Genomic DNA, 23291 nt, shown 5'->3' with positions numbered 1-23291 from the left:
AGCTAGGCTGTCCATGAATCTATCAATATACTGCACACGTCATCGACATCAACAGCACTCGAGATGGCGTGTTGCATCTTTACCTACATGTGCGCATCATGATCAAACTGCAGTCTTCTCGCCTCATGTTTCTACAGATATCCAATCGATATATGACCGCTGCTGATATTGACTCTCATGTTGATGCTTGAACAAACCTTGGTTAATCTATTGCATAATTTCTTACCCTTATTTCACCCCCTATGCACTCGACAATGATACCCCGTGGTCGATCGGTTCGTATAGCGCTCAGGAATGGTGCCAGGCATACTTTTTGAAGTCGTGTACGCCACCGTACATGAAGCATGGCACTCTAAAGCGTTCAGAGACTGCACAGGACCTGTTTGAAATGGAGAACTTGGTGGTGTCCCACTTTTTTTTCATGATGGGCTGGACCAGGTGTACAGCGAACGATCACAACGTGTTTCGGATAGGCTGGAAATTGGCACTGAAAGGGACACATGGCGATATGACAGGCAGATGAGTGGACTTGATTTACCTGATCTTCTACAGATATTGTCACGCCCTCGCTTGGAGGTCAGGGTCAGTGGGGTAGGAGAGTATGACCATGGATAGAGGAGTCGTCAGCCGCCAGCGTTCATAGAAAAGCGTCAGGATTACACATTCTGCAATATCATATGGAAGTAGCGACAGCACGCCGGACTATGCGTATCGTTCGAGTACCAACATTGTTCATTGCTCAATACGCTAGACAACGAGAAAATTTGACAAGGTACGACGTCATTGAACTTATCATCGTCAAAGAATATTAATATTAATTATGTACTACTACTTAAAATTCAGATCTCAGAGCTGGTGCAAGCACTTTGAGTCTTGGCCCAGTCCACTGGCAGAATTCCGTTCTCCTGTGTGTGGTCATATTCCTACTTGGCATTATGCGCTTTTGTTACATGATTAATCTATTGCGATCACTGAATCTTTTGTTTACTTGGATCCACAGGTCCAACATCTTCGCTCCCTGGTGGTCTGAGCCACAGTTCTCATCTATTTAAGCAGCTTCGTTCTGCAGACCTTTGCCTTATCGCTTCCTACGACTAAGGTGAGATATTTTACTGTTACTTCACCTTTACCTATACTTACGATGACCAAAGCTTTCTGTCATAGGTAAATATACCAGACGTCTGCATTATTGCATCTTACGACTAAGATCATCTGTTTGTTGTAGATCCGTGCAACATTGCTATTGTTCTTATTGCTCGAACTGATTTTTGAAACCTCCTATCAAGTTACAAAAGGTAATTCTTACACCTGACCGAGGTTTTGCCTGACAACTCTGCCCTATAGATCCCCATGTCACACATCGACGAAGAATCTGCTGCACTGGTTGAGTCCATGCGCGTCCCTCGCGTTTGGAAAAATGGTCAAATCCCCATATCGCGCCTTCCAGATGAGATTCTCCTGATGATCTTCAAGCACTTCGAAGAAGAGAGGCGTCTCAATGGATACGATAGCGATGATGATTTTGAGAGCGATGCCGTCGATGATGCCCCTGCTTGTCTAGTAGTCACACACGTCTGCAGACGCTGGCGCAAAGTCGCTCTCGAGTGCCCGACTCTTTGGAGATTCATCAGTTCTACCTCTTTGTATTGGCTAGATGTCATGCTTGAGAGGTCGCAGCAGGCTCCTTTGGTTGTCACCTATACAACATTTGCGATCTCACTAAAGGGTTGCTTGGAGAAAATTCTTTTACACCTGCCCCATATCAAATACCTCGAATTACGCGCACTTTCATATCACGTCGGCCGCGTTATGGATCTGCTATCATCTCAACCTGCACCAATGCTTGAAACATTTAAATTCTCGGTCTACGGTCAACTTCCTTCAACGGTATCCATATCCGACACCATCTTCCAAGGACAAGCACCCTCGCTTCGGTACCTCGAGGTCGACTATTGCAATCCCAGATGGTCATCGAGCATTTTCAGTGGGCTTCGAACTCTATATGTCGCGAAAACGTCCTTGCCGGACCTCCTTTCGGCTCTACAATGTACAGACACCCTGGAACAGCTTACGCTCCGATATGACTTTTTACAAACTGGCCAATCAATACTCATCGATGGAGTGCCACTCCCTCGGTTGAAAAAGATTGTACTAGACGGTACCTCGCTCGAAACTGCTGTGTCTCTCCTCGGACGGCTGGCCCTTCCCGTTAACGTCAAGATCGCTCTACAGCTTTCATCAATCGAAGGGCACCGAACCTTTGCTGATTTGTTTTCAGTCATGAATATGCACCCTGGTGGATCCGGTCCCGTCTTTCGGTCGCTGCGTGCCATTAAACTCAAGCCATGGCGTTTTGCTGTTCAGTTTAGCTCTTTGACAGAGATCAATTCGAACTACTCCTGGAATCCTCAAGATGATGACATACAACTCTCGATCCAATTCTACTACGAAGACTCTAATGAATTTCAGCCAAATGGACCACCCGCTGGATTTTCCAGAGATATTGTCTTCGATATGTGTAAAATCATCGCGCAACGCAGCGGTCTAACTTTCTTCTCCGGAAAATTCGAATCCATCTATGTGGAGGGTGGCCCAGACTTTATTGGAGGCTTAACCGCTGCGCTCCGGATTGAAGGGTCGTCAAGAGGCACGTATCCCTCGCTTCGTGTTCTGAAGCTCCTCGGTATCTCGTTCGAAGGTGATGAACTTCAAAACCTTCGAGATGTCTTGACGATGCGAGCCAAACATGAGGTCCCCGTCCACGACCTCCGCCTCAGACTATGCCGTAATTTCACGGCTGATCAGATGCAGCTTTTTCAACAAGTGGTTATGAACAAAATCGATTGCGATCAATCTACCCTTGATCACGGTTCGATTGCGGCTATTCTGTATCCTTCCTAGACTGGAGTTTTAGTATGTTTTAGCGTTCCTATCGTCGGTAGCTGTATTTAATGGTCTCCCCTTAGGTTAGGCAGACCTAATCTACCCCAGCAATAATCATGCTCTCTTCCAAGTACTTAGTAGCTCAACTTTCTTTTCATCACAACTTATTACGGCTCATGTAAAGTAAATGTAGTGTTGAAATGAAAGGTATTAGAGGAGCAAGGAAATCGGTGCATAGTACTATTTGTCCTTGGACTGGGCATAGTACTAGTAAGTCTATGATTGTTGGCAATTGATTACATAATTGAAAGTGCCGAGTCGCGTTGCCGATCGGCTTTGACCCAAAATGGATGCGCCGAACAACTGCGTCATGGGCCGAGCGATTTCGTCGACGGTGATCATGACGGCGCGCGGTATTCGAGACTGTATATAAATCGCTACTCTGATGTTCCCCTACCTCATCAACATCATCGATTCCCCCGACTAACATGTACCCCTACTATCACCGCCACTATTTCCGCGGTCCATCCCGTATCGTCTGGTTCGTCCTCGGCGCAGGTGTTGCTACTTTCTGGAATTGCAGTCACAAGATGCGCGAACATCGTGCACAGTACTTTCCTTGCGTCATGCAACCACATCGTGTAGAAGGGAGCGGCGAAAACACCACCCCTATCTACTCCAAGCCCGACGCTTCCGGGCCAGCACCCCAGGAACATAGGTGGAACTTTATCTATAAGAGACAGCATGACCACAATGGTGATGGAACCATGGGTTTTAATCAACGGGAATGGGAGGAGGACAAGGAACGCCTCAAGGAGATTCAGAAGCGCGCCGAGGATGCGGTGAGTCGAATAAAATGATATCTTGTATTTCTCTTCATATCAGTTTCTTAAAGATGCTCGATATGTCTGAATCCACTTTAGAGTCCATCGTCTCTACCGTGGAAGCACTGAAAATCGTACGCCGTCTCGTTCATCTCCCAGATCCAGTTTCTCAGCATCAACCTCCAGAAATTGGCCCAACACAAGGCCCAACGCGAACAAGAACGAAAAAATTACGAAGAAGAACTCGAGAGGCAAAGGAAAGCACCTCTTCGATATGTTTAAATCATAGAATCGTACATTACATATGTACATCATCACCCCTCCCTCATTATCCTTTTAATTGGATTTTGGCATTGTAAATAACCACCATATAATGACGCGCGCTCACTTCTTGTTGACATCAATCGCTTACCAGTATCGCATAAGGGTATCACTGCAGGTATCCAACTAAACTTGGTCATCCAGGTGCATTCTTCGGACATATGCCGGAGCTTTAGGATTGATCTTCCCCTGCTCCTCAGCTAATTTACGGCATTAATGACCTTCACACACACACAACTAAGACACTCACGGGTAGCATACCAGAAATAGATGATGAGGCCAATGACGACGACACAGAAAGCAGGGAAGTACAGCCAGTATGGCGAATAGTGCTGCAAAAATATTAGCACCCATTGACCTCGCAGATATGCAACACTTACGAAAAGGAAAATACCTATTAACATACAATCAGTCATCCTAAGAGCGGTCGCAAAGAAGATGATAGCATACCAAAAATAAGACCATAAAAGTCACTCGTGAGCAGACTGATGTTGTAGAAAGGTGACGACGCCATGCGGTACAGCAGAGGAGCAACTGTATAGAGGATAAACATCGCTGTCAACGAGTGTCAGCGTGAGGATCAAGCTAAAATTTAACAGAAACCGACCAGCTGTGTAAGCAGCAAGAAAGCCAACTGGAGAACCCATCAGCCCAGCCCACATTGTAGTCATACCAAAAATGACCCACTCGTGGCACCATTCCATGAGGCTGTAGTCATGGCCACATGCTCCAAACTAGCAGCCTGAATCCCATTGATCAAGGTCCCCCACATACCAAGCTGGCCAACGACCTGCTAGGGTAAGATACGCGATCCTCTATTAAAGACGCATCACCCACCTCATAAAGCGGCGATCTCCTCACAAAGAACTCTTCCGTGGCATTGGCTGATGACCGTCATTAATATGAGGATTTGTTCACCTGAAGGATAACATACTAAAGCCATATAGCGTCGCTCCAACAATCATGAAGGCGTCGCCTTTGCCCTTGCTTAGTGCAGGGTAGTTCTTGTCTGTGAGCATGTCTGAAGATACTAGCATGCCGAGTCCTCCGACACACACTAGGATGCCCTGTATGCATCTATGAGTCAGACATGGAAATAGGTACGTATCAATGTTTTCTCACCAATACTTGAGTCCAATGATACTTCGAACGCATGTACACCCAGCAAAAGAACAGGCAAACAGGAATTGCCCAACTAAGACAGACTTCGTGAGATGCAGTAAACATACGGCTGGTCGAGTACGACTCACGCGTCGAGAAGCATGCAAGATAGTAGATCGGTATAGTTGTATGCCTGTTCGATGAGACACGATAAGTGGTGCGATCGAAATAAGCAGAGATATATGCTTACCTTTACGACCAAGAAGTTGCCCTCGACATCAGAAGCCGCGAGAATGAAGTCTGTGGTGTATCAAAACCCTTTGTCGGCAGAAACGATGATGATGTCACGAACATTTCCAACCATCCCTATATATCATCTGACCCCAACCCTTCAAGCCATCTTCAGTATTTATCTGTTGTCAGCCATCGATCAAGAAACAAACAAGCATGCTTACACTTATATATAGTATACGGCGTATAAATGACAAACAACGAGCAGTACCTGCAAGAAAAAATATATAGACGTCACAGATAACCACAAAACTCAAAACACGCACAAGAACCACGTCTGTGTAGTTGGCAACGACCAATTCCTAGACACCAGTTCCGTCGTCGTGACATTAGTCACCGTTATGCACAGAGAAACTACTTGTCCAGCCAACAGCGATAGTATGAAGCGCCTGGTCCATATACTCTTCCACCTGGCCCAGGAACTGCTTGTGAAAGCAGCTGGGGAAGAATAGTCGATCGGAGGGCGAACAGAATTCCGCGCGAGGGCGCCTGCGTCTATGACTGATTGCGCTGATCCCGTCGTATCCTCAAAATCGCGCTTGTGATCGAGAGACTCGGACATGGTGTCTCTAGTAGTAGTACTGCGATCGTCCGAGATGCTCGGTCCTGGATTTGAGAACATCGAGCTCTTTATGGTCCCTCAGGCTGTCAGCGATTGCACACACCCAGATGGCAGCTCAGGAACTTACGTGTGAGATTTGGACAGAACCTGACAGAACCTACTTGGATGGGTAGTTTTGCCAAGCGGCAACGCGTGGTGCCTTTCAATTTTTTAATGGGGGTAAAGTTAACCAATCAAATTCGTCCGTTTTTCCTCAGTGCCTATGCCTCAGGTATGTGCTACGAAGCAGACTGGGCACTTGATCGGCCTGGTCAAATCATATCAGAGAAAACGTAGTGGCCCTCTGCGACACTGTCAAGGTGCCTGACATATCCCAAACAGTTGAACTGGGCTCTACTGAGCCAAATGCCACAATACAATACATGAGCATTGGAGGCACATGTCAATAATCTCACAGCCGCGGGTACCTTGAACTTTCTCTAACATTTTCATGCATAAACGTGCATGCCAATTAACTCGTCTGCACGTCACTGAATTTGATCAGCTGAAGGACAGCAGGCAGGTTCAAATCAGCAACCTCAAAGCGACTGCTAGTCCATTAGAAGATAGTAGACTATCGTTTATCCGCAAAGAAACGCTGAGAAGGCACAGATTAACTCCCAGCATACGTAAAAGACACCGCATCACTCACCTTCAAATGTCGCAACTGCCACGTGCACGTAGCAATAAGCACTCCAATCTGCAACACGCTATACCAAACAGCCTTCGAATTCGTATTCTCACTCAAGTTTCGGAAATCTGCCTCCCTCTCCCGCTGGTACTGCTGTTCCCTGCGAATTTCTTCAAGTTTTTGGTTGAGGTCGCGGAGCTTGCTGGAAAGTTCTCCGATATGAGTACGGTCGCTTTCGATGTCTGGTTTCGTGGAGCCCACGACGATGTCGAGATAGAGCTTGATGTGCGTGCTTGACCACCATGACGTGTAGTTGGTGGAGATGCAAATGGAGTGGTCGCCAGATTCGTGGGATGTGAATGTGAAGCGACCGTCAGGTGGACCTCTCGTTTTTGTGACGACGTGCGATGTTTCCATTTCCTATAGGCAGAAACTGCGTATGAGACATATTGTTCGTAAAGGTGCCTTTGGGATGTACCTCCACTTCAACTATGATTCCGAGTTCCTCATTTAGAGTGTATTGTTGTGTGCTATCACCCCACTCTAACGCTCTGTAGTGACCTATGACGCAAGGTAAGACATTCGAGGTGCCCCCGACTGGTCCAGGTGATGAGGACACCTACCCTCAACCACTGTGTCTGATGGCAGCTCTTCCACAAAACATCGTTTTTCGTTTGCATCCAAGTAGAAATGAAGGGCATTGACTGTCGTTATTAAGAGAAGGAAAAACGGCAGAAGCACCGAAATGCGAAACGCGAACATGTTGTTCGGTGAGCGGATGAAGTCCAGGAAGAAGATTGGAAGTCACGTGTTGACATGATGCTCAGAAATTTCACGTCCTGCGTATCATTTCATTATTCATGCCATGGCTCCCGCACGTTTTCAACCGTCGTCTATCAAAAACAAGATAAAAAGAGAAGAGGTTGCGCGCAAGCTGAAAAAGAGCAAAAACCAGGCTAAACTACAGAAAAGGCTTGATCAGGCCAAGGTTGAAGCCAACGACCCTGCAGCAAAGAAAGTGCGTATAAACGATCCATCTTTACTCCCTTCGCAGTTGACCTCGCATCAGAAACGTATTTCAGAAAATGTACCTCGTACGCTCGATAATACCCGCGAGGCAGACCCAGCTATGCTCTCTGCAGCTGGCCCTTCGTCTGCCCAGCATGAGGAATTCTCTAATGATATCGCATCTGATCCTTTTGCGGACTATTTCAACTTCACGCAGGATCCAACTATCCCTCCGAAGGTTCTCATTACCACCTCTGCAAAAGCCTCGAAGGGCACATATGAATTTTGTGATGAGTTAGTAGGAATATTTCCAGGTGCCGAATTTATACGGCGGAAAAAGGGGAAAGGCTTCGAGATGGGTCGAATAGCTGGTTGGGCTGCTGGCCGTGGTTATAAGCATCTACTAGTTGTGAACGAGGACATGAAGAAGCCAAGTCTGTTGTCTCGACCATCTTTGCTACGCAAGGCTTATGCATTGTCCAGACGCTATCACCTTGGTGTATCTCCCTAATGGTCCTATGGCTTATTTCAAACTTACGTCTATAGAACTCACAAAACAGATATATGTGAGCTAGACTTCCATCTCATTGCTGGTGCAAAAATAACGGATCTGTATTCAGGGTCACGCGAGAGCAACGCCACACAACCCCGAGCTCGTTCTCAATAATTTCTCTACTACTCTGGGACACAGTGTTGGACGAATGTTCCAGACTTTATTCCCGCCATTGCCTGAATTTCAGGGGCGACAGGTAGTCGCGCTTCACAATCAGCGTGACTTTTTGTTTTTCAGACGTCATCGGTAGGGAGATCACAAGAATTGGATGAATAAGGTTCTAAACCAAATCTATTAGGTATGCTTTCCGCTCGCCTGAGAAAGTTGCTCTGCAAGAAATTGGGCCTCGTTTCACTCTAAAACTTCGATGGCTCAAAAGAGGGCTGCCGGCAGTTCAAAACTTTGGGGCATCGCCAGATGCCCTAGAAATCAGTGTTGGGACTGAGGAGTTGCCTGGACCTCCAGAAGAAACATCTATGCCAGAACAAGACGAGGAATCGGAGATGAAGCCGCTTGAACCCGTTTCAGTGAGCAACCCTCCAAAAGACAATGAGTATATCTGGCGTTGGAAGGTAACGTGCTGTCCACTCGATAACGATCATTGTACTGATTACTCTGTAGCCTGAGCTTGAAACGACAAGAAAAACATTTTTCTTATGATGCAAAATATCACTTTTGGAGAAGTGGAAGATCTATAGAAGATTGTTGTACTTGTTGGAGTTCATTTTCACAATCGGTTTGGATTGCCAAGTCGTTCTTGTTAATCCATCTGTGATACTGTGAAATAAAAACAATGAGATATCACACGACACGCAGTGTGTGACTATTTGACATCATAACATCTTGTCAACGAAGTAACGTTATTTACTTTGATTTGTATGACGGTCCTTGTAAAGTTCACGCAATCGTCATGCCTACTCCGTCGCCTCCAAATTCGCCACAGGATAATGTAAAGCCTGCGGATTATAAAGGTGTCTTTGCTGTATGTCTTTCTCGCATATCATCTCAAACTAGTCGCCCCCATTCACGGTAATGACAGGCCCGACAATCATACACCCAACATACAGAGTGCGTTTCCTTCCTACATACCCTTTCCCTTCACTAACCTCGTCGTATTGGTGCTCAGTCCATGCGAACAAGCAGCAAAGGCATCTTTAAGCTGCATGGACAACAACGATTATAACCGGGACAATTGCCTGGACTTCTTCCAGGCATACAGGGACTGTAAGAAGGCGTGGGTGAGACTAACATACTTATCAAGTCCTTGAAACCTTTGTGCTGACTATGTTCCAGCTGGAGCAGAGACGCGAGGATCGTAGAGCTGGCCGACCTACACCTATATGAACCGAAATGCCTGGCAATATTGGTTGATATGCACCTCGTTATTTTTACTTAGACTCGGATTTTTTTGCGCTACATGATGTATCGTGAAGACGACGACATAAATTTTCCAGCATATAGGTCAGGCTGCTGTCACAGTAACAAAGGCATATATGCAACTACAACCTCACGCAAGTCCTCAGGTTAACATGAATTGTATTCGAAGTATATGTACAAAATAAATGTAACAAGATCATGAAATAAGTCGGTATACATCGCGAGCCGAGATAATGGAACTATTTAAATGGCCAGTGTCGTACCAGTAAATGGAAATACAAATCGAAGCAGACTGTCTGTAGAGAAGGAAAGGGAAAGGATACGTACTAGCGAAGTAATTACAAGCTGCGATGAGATAATGAATTCAAATGTCTGTCTCGTAAAAGTCAAGGAAAAGGAGAACTGAAGTAGGGAACGAAAGAGACAAATCTTACTGGTACATGCCAGATGAGTCTATGATGAAACTGACCAGTCGAATGAAAATACAGATCAAAGAGGTAGTAGATAAAGAATAAGAAACGACTTGCTATCATAGATGCGTGCGTGATCATGGAGGTCGCCTATATGGTAGAATGTCGTGTAGTGAAGACCGATTAGTTTGTCGTCAAGATTGGGTCGTAGGGGACCTCTATTGTCGGAGACTCATGACGTGTAGTGTGCGTAGACTGGAAGTGGCCTTCGACTTCTTGGGCGGTGAAGCTCCGGGTCGTAGGGGACAGAAGGAGGCCGTTGTCCAAATTGGTCGTAGGGGACCTGATATTGGAGTGTAGGTGTGTGTCGCTAGTAGCGCAGAGCTGGTCTTGAATCACCCAGGCTGTGGGTGTGCACAGATCGCAGGGTTCAGTGAAAAAGGCCAGTATGTCTGGCTCCGCACTGTAGTTTTGGATCTAGGCTGTCGAAGTACAGTAGTTGTGAGAGGTAGCTTGAAGCGTGGGTTGGCAAGTTTCGTAACCAGGATCAGAGGCTTCAGCTTCGAGGTGGAAGACGGGCGATGGGCGAGAGAGAGAGCCTCCATAATTTGAGTCGGCACGTCGATGGGATAGCCAGGTCCAGGAAGGGCGACGCCAGGATCGGTAGATGGACTGTCTGAGAGAGAGAATGTCTTGTGGCGGTTGACTAGAATGAGTGGTCGAAGCTTCGAAGGACGAGGTGGATCATCGAGAGTAAGAGCTGTCATTTTGGCAATCAGAATATCAAGCACATGTTCTAGTGCAGGGTCCTTCTGAGGCTGTGGTTTAGAACGATCGTCCTAGATGTTCAAACATCAGGTAATGTGAAGTTTGATGATGCACTGTGTCTTACCTTGTGAACAGTGCTTTTGTCGCTAACTTGAAGCGACTCCGAGTTATAGTCGTCGGCGTCCCAGGCACCATCGTCCGAGAAAACGTCGGGAACTGAGTCGTCATTATGGGGTACAAGAGTGGTGCTGGAATCGATGGACAGGCGTTTGCAGTAGAGGTCCGGCGAAGTGAGAGTGATGCAAGGCGTACAAATATTAGAATACGTGGTTGAGGCAGACGTTGTTTCCGTCGATTCGATTAAACGCAATAAGGGAGATGGCTGCAAATTATACGGTTTTACGGTGGTCTTTTCATTAGGCATGCAAGTAGAAAATGGGGCGGATATTGTTCCTGCCGATTCGATTAAACGCAATTGAGATGGAGACGGAAATGGCTGCAAATGGGATGATTCAACAGGCTGAGGCGTGACAGAGGCGGTCACATCATGAGCGGATGGAGGATTAAAGTCGGCGTTGGCGTTCTTTGAAGTGGCTAGCATATGCTTGGGCTCGTTGCTGAGGAGCCTCTGTGCAGCTTTGTCGGCGGCGAGAACCAGCGTAATCGTCGACAAGCAGACAGAGTATACAGCGAGGCCAGCGGAAGCATTCTCTGCTTTGGATAGGACCTGAGCGGTATTGTCGACGACAACACGTCTGAAGCAAGAGACCGAAAGGAAGCCAGTGACGGCGACGCGGACAGTAATGGTCATGGCGGTAGAGAGAGTCATAATGGTAGATGATGGTTGAGAAGAATGAAGATCGTAAGAATATGCTGGCACAGATAGACACGGATAAACTGAGAAGAAAATATTTGCGAGGGCGCGCCGTATTTATACTCCTCGAATTTTCCTGGAAAATTAAAGTTTGTGTGGTGATAAACAAACTCGATCGCGACGCGTTCGTCACGTGCTTAGAAAATCAACCAGTATATAACTCATGGCTTCACGCCACATGATCTTACCACATGCGTTGACAGCATTCTTGAAGCAGAGTGCATGTGCTTAGGTTTCCTTCCGCGCCTCCAGCCGCAAATGCCCTGGAGTGGCCGCCCTCCACAGGTGTACCGTTCCCAGCTCTTTTAGCGCACGAGTCTACAGCAGCCCACGCGGAATCCTGGTAAACATAGTTTTGTGAGGCCGCTATCATGTCAAAAGTAGTCCCACCGAAGCAGCCGTGTGGTGGAGAGAGGAGAGGGGTGAGCTGGTAAGATAGCCGATGACGGTCGAGGCGCGCACTATAGGCAAATTATGAGCTTATTGCGATAGCCGTTCCGTGATGTTCACCCTGATGCTTGCAGCCAACTTTAATTTTCTGCTTCTGCTGAGAGATCATTCCTAGTGGTACCGGTGTGACACGGCACGGACCTCCTGTCGACTACGAGTGAAAAGAGATCCATAAGCCCCTTGCGATTACGCTTTTGCTAGTTACTATCTGTGTGATATGGGTACCAGCGTTACGAATGAGATAAGAGACACCTATCAGCCAAGCGGCGGCATTCTTCGACAGGACACATGTCATTGACAGTGCGTGCCGTCCACAGGTGGCAGCGCATGCCATCCGCTCATGTATTGTGATCGAATCTTTTCTAAAGGCTTGAGTGAAAAATGGAAACTCAAGGATCCGAGATGGACAAACGGAATAAAGAGGCTGGCGATCGTCAAAGTGAGGACCCTTGGGCAACACTGGAGTAATTATCATATTGCCATGAGGCACTTCATTTGCATGAAATCAAAGCATCTGTACGGAACGACATCAGAAACAGTACAGGACGTACATACGACTGAGCAACTAGATAACCACTTCCGACCTCCAAAAAGGAGTGATCAATCAAGAGGTGGGAAGCGGAGGAGGGGCATCTGGCTGAGGGGCAAAAATCAGGTTAAGTGGGGGCGTCGTTTGACTATCCTCGTTCAAGACTGTAGCGATGATAGAGCGTCCAGCAAAGGACCGCCCAGCAAGCGCCTTGAGACCTGTCTGTGCACCTTCGGCATCAACATACTTGACATACACACGGCCAACACCCGCAGCTTCATCTGCGCGCTGAGCTTCAATTGCAGTCTGCTGTCCAGGCTCTCCAGGAGCCCATTTCGATTTGTCTTTCTTGACCGGCCGGGGAATGCGCAGATCTTCAACATTCCCGTATTTGGAGCATTCTTCTTTGACGTCCTCGTACAAGTCGCCATATTCGTCGTCATTGGTGAGATCGTCGGGAGTAACCATGTTGAGCATGAGAAGGATACGAGCGTCGGCGTTGTTGCTTTCGCCAGCAGGCATGATGGGTCGAGGAATCTCTGGAAATTGGTCGTAAGGAAGGTTTGGAATCATGCCAGGTGTTCCGGGTTTTGCGCCGACCGAGGCTCTCTGTACAACTAGATAGCGGTCTCCTAGCTCCATGCCGTTCAAGCTTTGAATGGCAACGTCAGTAACAGAGGCATCCACATATTCGAAGAATGCAAAACCCTGCTCATGTAAACTATTAGATATAGATTATTAGGATCGAGAAGCGGAAGAATACCTTGGATGGACCATTGCCATTTTCACGAACCAAGTTGAAGGCTTTGAGCTCGCCGAAACTTTTGAGTAACTCCTGTACCTGCTCCTCGTTCAAGTAAGTAGGCAGACCACCCACAAACACTTTGTTGATGGAGTCGGGGACGTTGGTTGAAACAACGCCTGGAACATGGACGCTAGGAACAGTGATCTCAACACCACCGTAGTCCTTGGGTCGCCGAATTTTGAGTGGACCATTGATGAATATGATACCGTCAAAGGCCATAGCAGCTGTTGCATCTTCTGCGCTGCGGAACTACAGATGACATAAGGTCAAACGCACTCAGGACCAGTCAAAAGATGCACAAACCTCGACAAACGCATAGTTCTTCTCATAATTACATTGAACTGCCAAGACAGGATTTCCAGGGCCACCGGTCCCAATGTCCATTTCGATCATTTTGCCATTGAAGAAGTCGGCAAGATTTTGTTCATTGACCTCAGGTGTGATACTGCCAATATAGAGGCGACGGGATTGACGAGATAAGTTTGGGTTACTGCCAATTCCCATGCCAAAAGTCTGGACTGGGATTGGAGGCGGCAAACCAGCGATACCGAGTATCGGAGGAACTTGTGTGCGGTTCGCTCCAGGAAGGTTGAAAAGACCTTTGAAAATGTGACATTTAGATACACTTGGAGAACTGGATGGTCAACCAACCTGTTTGTTTGGCTTGCATGGCAGAATACTGTTCATATCCAGGAGCATGAACATCCCATCCAGAAGCTTTGCGCCTCCGTTGAGTTAGAGGAACTGCACCCTCGGGTGTAGGGGACCTTCGCTCCGGAGTGCCAAGCCCATCCCGTCCCTTACGTCCACCACGGCGAGGAGATCCCTCCTCACGACCTCGACCATGTCGATGTTCGCGGTTCTCTTCACGGTGTTCTCGGCGGCGGTCACCGTCGTGGCCAGCACCACGCTTCCTGCGGTCATCAAAGTCACGACCACCGAAGTCGCGGCGTCGGTCATCTCGACGATCACCAAAATGTTCTCTATTTCTGTCCCTGTCCCTATCCCCTCTATCTCTGTGGCCATGGCCATCCCTGTCACGGTCTCTGTAATCACGGTGTCCGTCATCACGCCTCCGGCGGTCGCGTTCCTCACGGAAGCCGTGCTCTAGAGAAAGAAGAAACCATGGGTAGTGAGTAACGTGTGATGCTGCTGGCGGGATCAGCAGTTCGGCGAGGAGGTGCATTTGCCGTATCCTAGCTAGCTGAAAAGGAAACATGGGGCAAAAAGAGGACGATTCTCATGGAACCATCATCTTTCGCAGGAAAAATTCCAGGCAAAAGATGAAGCAAAGAACAAGTACCTCCAGCAGTGCCTCTCGAGGAATACAAGTCGGCTTTTGAGCGCCTACTCGTGAAAATGACGCATGAAGAGTGAGAGACGAAGCTTACCTGCTGTGTCTGCCATATTTGAGTCTTTTGCTCGATGTAGTTCGTGTTCAAGGAAGGGTCCAAGCATTTGACGATGCGAAAAAGTTACGTCAGCCAGGCCTTCTGATACTACGTTGCTGCCGCTCCAGGCAATAATTTGTCCACTTGAACTGTTTCTGCTATGTCTACAGAACTTCCATACGCTGCTGATGCTGAAATCTCATTATCGTACGATGAGATAGAGGTACGCACTTTCCGTACTCAAGTGATAATTCTACAACTTTGTTATATAGGTCCTTCGGTTACAATACGAGAAGGAGCTTGCACAGTCTCACATCACCGTCCAGACCAAATTTAATTATGCATGGGGGCTAGTGAAGAGCCCGGTACGCGAAAACCAGGTCGAGGGTGTGCGACTGTTGCAAGGTTTGTGCTGCTTCTGTGTCTCCTTTCCGCGGTGTCTAACTTGACGCTGCACAGAAATATACCGGACTGAGCCATCAAGACGGCGAGAGTGCTTGTACTACCTAGCACTTGGATACTACAAGATGGGAAACTTTACAGATGCAAGAAGCTTCAACGGTATGTCGAAGACGTGCCTCCTTGCGCTGACTTACCTGGCTACTTATACCTGATGCGCAGACCTCTTGCTTTCACGAGAGCCCACTAACCTGCAGGCACAAAGTCTAGCATCACTGATAGACAAGGGTGTTGCGCGAGGTACGTCATCTTTTGGAGTATTTTTGCACCTTACTGATCTGGACGCGTAGAGGGATACGTGGGTATGGCACTTGCGGGCGGTGTGGCCGCAGTCGGCACCCTCCTCATTGCGGGTCTCATACGGCGAGCAACCCGTAAATAAATCGAAATGAAGAACTCTGACACGACTTTCTATCTACACTTGCTGTCTGCACCATGCATATTCTATATCACGATTATCCCTTTGCGCAATACACTATTTCGTAAATATCGGTCACTGGGTTCGTATGTACAGTAGCCGTTGAGTATTCTGGACACAATGCCAAATATATGCTACTCTCCCTACTCCTGTAGAACCTAAAATTGGCACACTATACAGACCTCGTACAAAACAGTTAAGGTAAAGTCCATGAGCACTTGAATATCGGTGCTAACTAAATTCATCGTTACGAAGTTCGTCGAATGGTTCCAACCTCCAGCTCAGTCGACAAAACAGGCGTTATTGACATGAGCATAGCTATATTAAAAGTGAATCGTGTGTGCGAGAGCTATAGTTACATTAATTTAGCGACCGTTCTACGAAGATGAGCACAATGCATTCAGAAATATGAACAATGATTGTCACTGATGGTATGAATCCGCATTGTCATGTGTGGTATAGATACTGGGCGGAGCAAATGGTGCAGCAAAGATACATGTGATTGAACCACTCTCCGATCGTACAAGTCCGTATGTGAACGACAAAAGCCCGTGAATTCTAAGCGAGTGCAAGTGTAGTGATTTTCGTACTCGTGGAGTTGTGCTATTGTTATGTTGGCAAAAAAACAGCTACGCCGTAGTCAGTACTACCATTGCAACGAGGACTGTTGAGCTACTCACCCGCTTGGGTATTCATATCCCCTGTCGATAGCTAGATGCACGCTGTAGGTTTTGCGAACATCGAAAGGGTGTTAGCGTACCTTGAATGAAACTATTCCTATGAATAGAAATGATATGCATACTCCTGTTTGGAACATTATCCAGAAACAAGCCCACACTGAGCAACTTAATCAGCTTCATCCAATGGACCACCACGTAAAGCATCACCATGCGCAGATATTCGTGGAAACATAAGATTGAACTGCGTGCAGTCAGAATCATTCGCTTTTCGAAAGAACTTGTCATCTGTCAAGTCCCCTACAACGCATCAAGCGGATGGATGTTATATGAAAAGAATTGAAGCGTACAGATAACGTAGAATGTGCTAAAATCGCAATTTCCATTAGCTTGAGCTCACAGAAAAGACACAGCATCGATACATACTTCATGACGCCAACGAATAAGCAGTACCATCGAAGAGCTTGCCTGTTTAGGTTTCAGCACCAAGGCGATGCCATCGGACCGTCCCACTCACGCATGTCCGATAAACCAGAAGCCAACAAGTAGACCCTCGTAGAATAATGTGAGAAGAATGGTCCTACATCGGTGTCAGAGCATCCGTGGAAACGAGGTGGGATTCTTCGAGCTCACAGCTTGTCTCGCACAAGAACCAACGGAGTAACAAGCCCCAGGCCAAGGACAAAGCTCAGAATTTTGGCGACGAGAGAATCGAAGCCAGCCAGTATGAAGACGCCACCAAAAACGCTTGATCCCACATACCCTGCCGCGAGTATAATTGGTGGACGGCCACCCTCGACAATTGTTGCGCCTGTTATTGTGCTCGTTATAAAATGCGATTCGGCATCAAAATGAATCAGGCTTACCACCCAAATTTGGATCGATCGTGACCGACGATATGGTCCCTCCAGTCAGGATGGCCTGGACACCGAATGTCGTTGTTCAAACAGAAGTTGTGCCTGGCAGCAAGACAAACTCACCGCTACGATGTGGCAAAACTCATGCCACCCAATGGTAAAGAGTTTAAGTGGGTTAATTAGCGTCCGTGCAACTGGTATATTCCAGATTCCGAATATAACCACGGCATAAACAACGGTCTGTGGGTGAGTTCAAACTCATCATGTTATGGAAGAGTACACGGGGTTGAAAGACGTACAACATATAAAACGACTATCTGAGAAAGGTTAGCGCAGGTAAGCCATGCGGTACGTGTCACTTTAAGGCGTCATAAGAAATACACGAACCTGGTCGTGAGTTGGAGTAAGCGGTGGCGTTTGGGCCGCCTGGGTAGCAACGGGAACATCCCTCGGATACATGGGTTGGCAGAAAGCCTGCCGTATCGATCAAGGCTCTCCAGACACAAAAAATAGCAGAGGAACAAGAGATCAAGGACAGCACAAGGAGGCGTGAGCGCAAATTTTGAGAGTCGATTTCCTCGTGGACGCCTCAAGGCTTGAAGTACTCAGACTCAAGTCACAGCAAACCCTGCCTCTCTTAAGCAACGCTTCCGTAAAGGTCCAGTTTTCGTGGGAGAATGAAAGGCGCGTCAGTCACGTGTCACACACGAACGCGTTGATTGCAGTTTTGAGCGGAGTGCGAATCCAGTCCAATAAAGCCTAGGCACTCGGAAAGCTGCATAACCTGCCACACTTGCTTCTCCCCTCTACCACATCACAATTTTGTAGTAAACTGCTTGTTTGGTTCAGAAACATGGTGAGTATAGCTTTACAACACTTGAAGTTATCAGCTGAATGACTTTTACGCAGTCTGGAAAGGGAAAAGCGTAAGTTGCAATACCTGCCCCTGGGTAAGCGCAGGAAGCTCACATTCCCTCAATAGTGGAAAATCTTCATCTGGAAAGACCGGTAGCGATTCAAAAGCTCAATCGCGTTCATCAAAAGCCGGTCTCCAGTTCCCTGTCGGTCGTATTCACAGATTGTTGAAGAAAGGCAACTACGCACAGCGTGTTGGTGCTGGTGCCCCTGGTGCGTCGCATCTGTAATGTGATTGTTAATATTAGGCTGACAATTTCAATCGTTTAGTATACCTTGCTGCTGTCTTGGAGTATCTTGCTGCTGAGATTTTGGAGCTTGCTGGCAATGCTGCTCGTGATAACAAAGTCTGTGATATCCGTTCCTACCTCAAATGCAGTTGTTCAACCATAGACAGAAACAACGTATTGTTCCCCGTCACCTTCAGCTTGCTATTCGAAATGATGAAGAGTGAGTCATTATACTTGTGTGATAAATTGATACTTATGTGTTCATCAGGTTGAACAAACTGCTTGGTGATGTCATTATCAGCCAGGGTGGTGTTGTGCCATTTATCAACCCAGAACTTCTTCCCACAAAAACCAGCAAGGGCAAGAAGGAGGGTGCTTCACAGGAGGTCTAGAGCGCTGCGGAGATTTGTATTCCACATTTGTATCATTGTACTCGTTCGCCTTAATCTACACAATTGTACCATAGACATCGTAAATCTCGTGCGGTACTTCAGTTGGAGCCGCTACCGCACCCACGTCGAAGCGCACACAGTAGTTGTGACATAAGTTATATTGCAGGTCAAAAACATCCGTACATATCGAGGGCATATTGTCCAGTGGATCCGATTCATATATGCGAACATTTCAGCGAACCTCATGACCTGTTGACCACCTCATCTGTCGACCACCTCATCCTCTGCATCACTGGCCATAGTCCTCCTAGAGAAAGCGCCGCCCCTGCCAATCTTGCTTTTCCCATCTACAGCCCCTAGTATCGATCCTGGACGTGTTGTCCCACCAGAGAGTCTCTTGTAGTTCGGGGATGGAGGTGGAGACTTTGACATCGAACTCTTGTTCAAATTCGCCACCATGCTGCTCACACTCCCGCCACCAGCCGTTCTTGGGCCACGGGATATACGCGGACCGCGCACAACTGCTGCCTGTCCAGAGGAATGCCTCGACAACCCAGTTCTTCCGGTGCTCAGAATCTGATCTTCTGCTGGAATAGCAGGCGTGGCAGATGAAGCGAGGGGAGACGGACTACGCGCTGGCGATGCACTGCCAGAGCGTATGGCTGAGTTGCGCCTGAGTGCCTTGATTGGGTTGTGGGGTGTAGCAGGCGTCACGGACACTGCAGGCGAGGGTGCCTTCTCGTCCATCATAGGCGGTGGCGAAGCAGGTGGAGAAACAAAGGACGTAGGCTGCATGCTAGGGCTAGGGATATCATCAATTTCCGGGGGCGGTTCCTTGAATGTAGGCCTGGGGGGTTCGTCGAACTCAGGGGGTGGCTCTTTGAACTCTGGACGCTGGGGCGTGGAGTCGTGTTCAACAACAGGGGGAGAGATGATGGATTGTTCAGTACGATCAAATTGCTCACGTTCCTCGACGACTGCGTCAGACACTTCTGGTTCAGTGTCGAAGCTCTTCGACTCTGAGATCGGTGAGGCGTCGACAGCGGCACGTGGAGCTTCTGGAACTCGTTCAGGGACTGTCGCATCCGGTACCTGAGCAGCAACTCTCTGTGCTGCTTGCTGAGCAGCTAAGATCTCCCGAGATGGAGCACCGACAGAGATTCTGCCTCGGCTCATACGCATGTCAACAGGTGCTGTGCGCTTCCGGATCGGGATGCGTCGCTCGGACTCCCGCTTCTTCCTAGCGATAGTAGGGGGGAGAATATCATCGTAGTTCTTAAGCAGATCGATGAACAAAACTAAACAACCTAGAGTATGAAATGATGGACGTAATGAATGGAATAAGCACTTACGCGTAGGGTGGCGGTCCTGGATGGACAGCTCCGTCTCCACTTTGGGTTTGATGATCGCTGTTAATTTGGGTCAGTTTTGTAATGTAATTTGCGTCACTAGGAACGTACTGCGGCCGATTGACAGAGCCAGCTTCGTGAAGTAGGTGTCATCTGGTTCCTCTACACTTGTCGATTCAATCAAACTACAGCGCAACTCAGCAATTTATCTGAAACCATGTGCAGTAGGCGTACTTTCTGAGATGAGAGACAATAGCATCTAGGACATAAAGATGGACCTTCGGCAGACGCTGAAGAGCCACTTGCAAGTCCTGGAGGTGTTGTTCTTCCGAAACATCGCCATCGGCCTTCGCAGACCCAACTACCCTGATTATTAGTCTTTAAAGTCGCTGGTACATGTATCAACTTACCTGTAGGATAGAGTTTCCTGATGTCATCCCATCCCTCCCAAAGAGCGAGGGGCGGATCAAGCTCAAGAGCCCATAGCTTGATACCACCTGCGAGCACAGGAGCATCATATTTGGTAAGCATCTCAAGCGAGAAAGGCTGCCCGGGGGGGACGGCATTAAGAGCCTCTCTAAGGTGATGCAACGCAGGAAGCGGAACTTCGTAAATCCAGGCTTTTCGTTTTTCTGGACAGGAATCTCACGCTCTGCATGATTTTGCACAACAGATTCCACTCACCTGAGTCATTTGGTAGACGGTCATATGTCTCGTTCAACGCATTGAGCAAGGCGGTTAGCACTGGCGGGATCAGGTCCTTCTTCTCCTCGCCAGAGGTAAGTGCATTCCAACCACCCTCAGCCCACTTACGCAAGTCAATGCCAAAGACTACATCTGACTCATCGTGCGCAACAGACTCGTACAGCTGCGGGACCGGTCTGAAAGGACCGGTGCGGTAACGTTCCATGAGCGCGGTTAAATCTGCGTCGGGCTGGTATGAGGCGACCAAAGTGGCAGAACGTTCAATGGATGGTTCGAATGCCTTGGGTATGGTGGCCAAGGTCCCTTGGTATTGAAGTAGCACTGCAACGGCTTAAATTCATGTCCTCGACGTGTGATTCACGAGGGCTTACCTGTCTTGACGGCCCTCAGCCTCTCCATCTCACCTCTCTGGAGGTTTTTCAAGGTTTCCTCAATACGTTCCTCAAGACCAAGCCTCTGTCTGTCAAGTTTTCTGACAGCGACACGATAGATTTTGTCGGCCTCTTCGGCCTCCACACGAAGCCTGATATGAGCGGGCTCAGTCTGCGCATTGGAGTTCAAGGCCTTTGTAACGACGTTCACGAAATTGTTCGAGCGCTTGATCAGGCTATCAGCCAGAGGTGTAAGGTTACGCTTCGGCGCGGATGATGCAGCTTCTGTTTCGGATCCAAGCTCGAAAGCCTGGTGGCATAAATGAGCGCTTCAACCATCGTCATATCGAATCAAAACCCACCTTTGGTCGGAACTGATAATATGCTTCATCAGAATGCTCAAACTCATTGCCAAACTCGCCAATCCGACGAAGGAGACCGTCTCTTTCTGTCAACTCCCTTGCAGCGTCTTCAGCCCGATCGAGATTGCCATCAAAGCCTGGTATATTGGCGTTCAACCAAGCAACAAATTCTTCACCCGTGAAGCAATCTGGATATTCTCCCAGTAAGGGGAACTTGATGGACCGTGGCTTCAGCTCAGTGGCAGCTCGTAAAAGCAATGTAGAAACGGTAGCCGGGGGTATTGCCAGACCTGCCAACAGAATGGGCGTAGGAGGCAGGGGTGCCTCCATGCTTAATGGTGACGTAGTTTCCAACTTTGCAGGAGGTAAGGGAGGCAACAACGGTGGCGGAGATTCCATTATTCCAGGCGACGGTGACTCTACTGCCTTCATTTTGCCTTTGTCCACTTTTGTGAAAGCCTTCTCTTCTGATGTCTCGCTTGCTGCATCAGATTCCAAACCTGAATTCGAGGTACCAGCAGCCTTGCGCTGGATCTCCTTGAAGCGCTGTGCAATGCGTTCAGACACCGTAGCCGAACGCTGTGGGTGTGTGGTCTTGTCGCGTGGCAAAAGTCGCGGAGAGCTTGTGTAATGATCCCCTAGATCATTGTTAGGTGCAAACCTCGCGCTTATTGAGAACGTGGTATCAGGTTTGGTGGGTAGAAATAGGACAGAAAAGTGCTCACTCATCCTCTGCCTCATCTGCCCGATGTGTCTTTTGCAGATAAGAGTTCTTTAGTTTAATAACCTGAGCAATTTGGATGAGGATCTCGTGTTCATGATCTGCGCTATGTTTTGCCGACACGCACCTCTTTTTGTGAATCTTCATAGGCACGCAGCCAGTTGTTCATAACCATAGCTTTGCTGGAAGAAAGACGCTCCTGCAAAGGAATGAGATCAAGAGTGGACAATACGGCATGTCTGCATATTTACCTCGTATCCCTGAGCCCATTCACTAAATGGATCAGCTACTAGAGCCCGTAGGTCGTTGGAAATGTCTTTGTGAACTTGACCCTGTTTTTCAGACTCTGCCTGAAGTCCACGGAAAGCCATCAACAACGAAGCTCCATCGTCCCTGTTAAAGCCGGCGCCTACAGCAGGTTAGCCTGCGGTTTCAGCAGAGAGGTCACATATACCGACCATGCGATCCAATTGCTACAGGGTGTTGCAATGATGTTGCAATTTGAGCCTCAGCGGCTGCACGAGCCTGCAATATCTTTCGTTTCAAGACTCATCTGAAGTATCGCGAAGGAACTCACTCTTATGAATGCAACAATGTCATTGTTCTCTACTACACCCTGAAATTTTCAAGATATGAGACAAATGCCCTAAGTAAGAGATGCATTCTTACCTGTTCAAGCTTACTGTACAAAATCTCCAAGCCTTTCCGATAGTCCTGAGTCCAGAACGAGTTAGTGAATGTTAACGGCAGGGATAGTACTGCCATGAATGAATATTGGGCACTCTAAACAGTACTCTGAGTATGTCCAAGAAATAGTCTTGAGTGAAATGATGTTCAGGCAGCACCGTGACTGCTCCAAGTTTTGGGCACGAGTGCTTGACAACACTTGTAGGTGCGTTTCAGGGCTTTCAGGCAGTCACAATATTTCCACGTGGCGGACATATCGGGTAGCTGGAAAGACCGCTTGGCTGAAGATGTAAACGTTTCATTTCTCCTGCGGCTATTGCCCAAACATTTA

General features: G+C 47.8%; 12 protein-coding genes across 12 annotated transcripts; 6 read left to right on the top strand and 6 right to left on the bottom strand.

Annotated features, from left to right (window-relative positions):
- The first annotated feature begins 1073 nt into the window (after positions 1-1073).
- EDB93DRAFT_819107 (uncharacterized protein) lies at positions 1074-3089 on the top strand. Its single transcript, XM_041457587.1, has 4 exons — positions 1074-1099; positions 1152-1164; positions 1226-1295; positions 1345-3089. Exon 4 carries the CDS (start codon positions 1351-1353, stop codon positions 2899-2901), a length of 1551 nt encoding a protein of 516 aa, XP_041311573.1. The 5' UTR covers positions 1074-1099; positions 1152-1164; positions 1226-1295; positions 1345-1350; the 3' UTR covers positions 2902-3089.
- Positions 3090-3236: 147 nt separating this feature from the next.
- Positions 3237-4109, top strand: EDB93DRAFT_818988 (uncharacterized protein). Its single transcript, XM_041457585.1, has 3 exons — positions 3237-3725; positions 3779-3841; positions 3894-4109. Exons 1-3 carry the CDS (start codon positions 3372-3374, stop codon positions 3987-3989), a joined length of 513 nt encoding a protein of 170 aa, XP_041311572.1. The 5' UTR covers positions 3237-3371; the 3' UTR covers positions 3990-4109.
- Positions 4110-4154: 45 nt separating this feature from the next.
- Positions 4155-5982, bottom strand: EDB93DRAFT_1246882 (solute carrier family 35 member SLC35F1/F2/F6; the record flags this gene model as incomplete). Its single annotated transcript, XM_041452510.1, has 14 exons — positions 4155-4228; positions 4279-4360; positions 4409-4422; positions 4479-4583; positions 4636-4662; positions 4716-4818; positions 4866-4912; positions 4963-5095; positions 5151-5223; positions 5279-5322; positions 5380-5429; positions 5482-5529; positions 5585-5631; positions 5687-5982. 14 exons carry the CDS (start codon positions 5980-5982, stop codon positions 4155-4157), a joined length of 1143 nt encoding a protein of 380 aa, XP_041311571.1.
- A 691-nt stretch (positions 5983-6673) lies between these two features.
- EDB93DRAFT_1067866 (emp24/gp25L/p24 family/GOLD-domain-containing protein) lies at positions 6674-7366 on the bottom strand (the record flags this gene model as incomplete). Its single annotated transcript, XM_041444932.1, has 3 exons — positions 6674-7072; positions 7131-7213; positions 7276-7366. Coding segments are annotated over 3 exons (573 nt in total), but the record flags the coding sequence as incomplete, so codon positions are not given.
- Positions 7367-7382: 16 nt separating this feature from the next.
- EDB93DRAFT_1124922 (Brix-domain-containing protein) lies at positions 7383-9052 on the top strand. The gene is made up of 7 exons (XM_041448697.1): positions 7383-7422; positions 7480-7670; positions 7722-8094; positions 8144-8226; positions 8281-8459; positions 8512-8785; positions 8835-9052. Exons 1-7 carry the CDS (start codon positions 7398-7400, stop codon positions 8871-8873), a joined length of 1164 nt encoding a protein of 387 aa, XP_041311569.1. The 5' UTR covers positions 7383-7397; the 3' UTR covers positions 8874-9052.
- A 5-nt stretch (positions 9053-9057) lies between these two features.
- On the top strand, positions 9058-9557 carry EDB93DRAFT_1326011 (uncharacterized protein; the record flags this gene model as incomplete). The annotated part of the gene is made up of 4 exons (XM_041455049.1): positions 9058-9195; positions 9253-9281; positions 9340-9451; positions 9507-9557. Exons 1-4 carry the CDS (start codon positions 9124-9126, stop codon positions 9555-9557), a joined length of 264 nt encoding a protein of 87 aa, XP_041311568.1. The 5' UTR covers positions 9058-9123.
- Positions 9558-10183: 626 nt separating this feature from the next.
- EDB93DRAFT_1246878 (uncharacterized protein) lies at positions 10184-11597 on the bottom strand (the record flags this gene model as incomplete). Its single annotated transcript, XM_041452509.1, has 3 exons — positions 10184-10343; positions 10400-10839; positions 10893-11597. The coding sequence occupies 3 exons, from the start codon at positions 11595-11597 to the stop codon at positions 10184-10186; spliced, it is 1305 nt and encodes a 434-aa protein (XP_041311567.1).
- A 1099-nt stretch (positions 11598-12696) lies between these two features.
- Positions 12697-14612, bottom strand: EDB93DRAFT_1078135 (uncharacterized protein; the record flags this gene model as incomplete). The annotated part of the gene is made up of 4 exons (XM_041445358.1): positions 12697-13329; positions 13385-13675; positions 13730-14025; positions 14078-14612. 4 exons carry the CDS (start codon positions 14610-14612, stop codon positions 12697-12699), a joined length of 1755 nt encoding a protein of 584 aa, XP_041311566.1.
- Positions 14613-14904: 292 nt separating this feature from the next.
- EDB93DRAFT_1200470 (uncharacterized protein) lies at positions 14905-15957 on the top strand. Its single transcript, XM_041450934.1, has 6 exons — positions 14905-15040; positions 15090-15222; positions 15277-15378; positions 15439-15516; positions 15567-15895; positions 15950-15957. Exons 1-5 carry the CDS (start codon positions 14978-14980, stop codon positions 15656-15658), a joined length of 468 nt encoding a protein of 155 aa, XP_041311565.1. The 5' UTR covers positions 14905-14977; the 3' UTR covers positions 15659-15895; positions 15950-15957.
- Positions 15958-17904, bottom strand: EDB93DRAFT_1124902 (peptidase M50B-like-domain-containing protein). The gene is made up of 12 exons (XM_041448696.1): positions 17616-17904; positions 17528-17545; positions 17352-17468; positions 17238-17292; positions 17005-17182; positions 16889-16951; positions 16798-16839; positions 16722-16738; positions 16582-16671; positions 16455-16531; positions 16375-16405; positions 15958-16323 (listed from the first exon to the last, which is right to left on the bottom strand). Exons 1-12 carry the CDS (start codon positions 17685-17687, stop codon positions 16304-16306), a joined length of 780 nt encoding a protein of 259 aa, XP_041311564.1. The 5' UTR covers positions 17688-17904; the 3' UTR covers positions 15958-16303.
- A 218-nt stretch (positions 17905-18122) lies between these two features.
- On the top strand, positions 18123-18973 carry EDB93DRAFT_1304826 (histone-fold-containing protein; the record flags this gene model as incomplete). Its single annotated transcript, XM_041454733.1, has 5 exons — positions 18123-18154; positions 18211-18356; positions 18414-18490; positions 18541-18593; positions 18642-18973. 5 exons carry the CDS (start codon positions 18123-18125, stop codon positions 18763-18765), a joined length of 432 nt encoding a protein of 143 aa, XP_041311563.1. The 3' UTR covers positions 18766-18973.
- EDB93DRAFT_818604 (uncharacterized protein) lies at positions 18973-23209 on the bottom strand. The gene is made up of 14 exons (XM_041457584.1): positions 22943-23209; positions 22851-22889; positions 22732-22798; positions 22525-22682; positions 22401-22472; positions 22278-22339; positions 21553-22219; positions 21191-21500; positions 20799-21140; positions 20525-20746; positions 20349-20475; positions 20226-20299; positions 20118-20174; positions 18973-20063 (listed from the first exon to the last, which is right to left on the bottom strand). Exons 1-14 carry the CDS (start codon positions 23036-23038, stop codon positions 19027-19029), a joined length of 3330 nt encoding a protein of 1109 aa, XP_041311562.1. The 5' UTR covers positions 23039-23209; the 3' UTR covers positions 18973-19026.
- Between the last annotated feature and the right edge of the window lie 82 nt (positions 23210-23291).

The sequence above is a fragment of the Suillus bovinus genome, assembly GCF_016758785.1.
Source record: "Suillus bovinus strain UH-Sbo-P2 chromosome Unknown EDB93scaffold_7, whole genome shotgun sequence".
NCBI classification, from domain to species: domain Eukaryota; kingdom Fungi; phylum Basidiomycota; class Agaricomycetes; order Boletales; family Suillaceae; genus Suillus; species Suillus bovinus.
The sequence above is the reverse complement of the archived record's forward strand: the minus strand, read 5'-3'. Positions and strand labels throughout refer to the sequence as shown.

What these genes read in the sequence shown, in the direction of transcription:
- EDB93DRAFT_819107 (XM_041457587.1), top strand. Translation starts at nt 1,351, where the DNA reads ATGTCACACATCGACGAAGAATCTGCTGCACTGGTTGAGTCCATGCGC.
- EDB93DRAFT_818988 (XM_041457585.1), top strand. Translation starts at nt 3,372, where the DNA reads ATGTACCCCTACTATCACCGCCACTATTTCCGCGGTCCATCCCGTATC. An exon ending in AGAAGCGCGCCGAGGATGCG is followed by an intron (nt 3,726 to 3,778) that starts GTGAGTCGAATA and finishes AGTTTCTTAAAG; the next exon opens with ATGCTCGATATGTCTGAATC. An exon ending in CCGTGGAAGCACTGAAAATC is followed by an intron (nt 3,842 to 3,893) that starts GTACGCCGTCTC and finishes ATCAACCTCCAG; the next exon opens with AAATTGGCCCAACACAAGGC.
- EDB93DRAFT_1124922 (XM_041448697.1), top strand. Translation starts at nt 7,398, where the DNA reads ATGCGAAACGCGAACATGTTGTTCG. An exon ending in AAACGCGAACATGTTGTTCG is followed by an intron (nt 7,423 to 7,479) that starts GTGAGCGGATGA and finishes CATGATGCTCAG; the next exon opens with AAATTTCACGTCCTGCGTAT. An exon ending in AGTATATCTGGCGTTGGAAG is followed by an intron (nt 8,786 to 8,834) that starts GTAACGTGCTGT and finishes ATTACTCTGTAG; the next exon opens with CCTGAGCTTGAAACGACAAG.
- EDB93DRAFT_1200470 (XM_041450934.1), top strand. Translation starts at nt 14,978, where the DNA reads ATGTCTACAGAACTTCCATACGCTGCTGATGCTGAAATCTCATTATCG. An exon ending in TATCGTACGATGAGATAGAG is followed by an intron (nt 15,041 to 15,089) that starts GTACGCACTTTC and finishes TTTGTTATATAG; the next exon opens with GTCCTTCGGTTACAATACGA. An exon ending in GGGTGTGCGACTGTTGCAAG is followed by an intron (nt 15,223 to 15,276) that starts GTTTGTGCTGCT and finishes GACGCTGCACAG; the next exon opens with AAATATACCGGACTGAGCCA.
- EDB93DRAFT_1124902 (XM_041448696.1), bottom strand. Translation starts at nt 17,687, where the DNA reads ATGTATCCGAGGGATGTTCCCGTTGCTACCCAGGCGGCCCAAACGCCA. An exon ending in GTTCTTGTGCGAGACAAGCT is followed by an intron (nt 16,952 to 17,004) that starts GTGAGCTCGAAG and finishes ACACCGATGTAG; the next exon opens with GACCATTCTTCTCACATTAT. An exon ending in TAGGAATAGTTTCATTCAAG is followed by an intron (nt 16,406 to 16,454) that starts GTACGCTAACAC and finishes GCGTGCATCTAG; the next exon opens with CTATCGACAGGGGATATGAA.
- EDB93DRAFT_818604 (XM_041457584.1), bottom strand. Translation starts at nt 23,038, where the DNA reads ATGGCAGTACTATCCCTGCCGTTAACATTCACTAACTCGTTCTGGACT. An exon ending in AATGGGCTCAGGGATACGAG is followed by an intron (nt 22,473 to 22,524) that starts GTAAATATGCAG and finishes ATTCCTTTGCAG; the next exon opens with GAGCGTCTTTCTTCCAGCAA. An exon ending in CAGGAAACTCTATCCTACAG is followed by an intron (nt 20,476 to 20,524) that starts GTAAGTTGATAC and finishes TAATCAGGGTAG; the next exon opens with TTGGGTCTGCGAAGGCCGAT.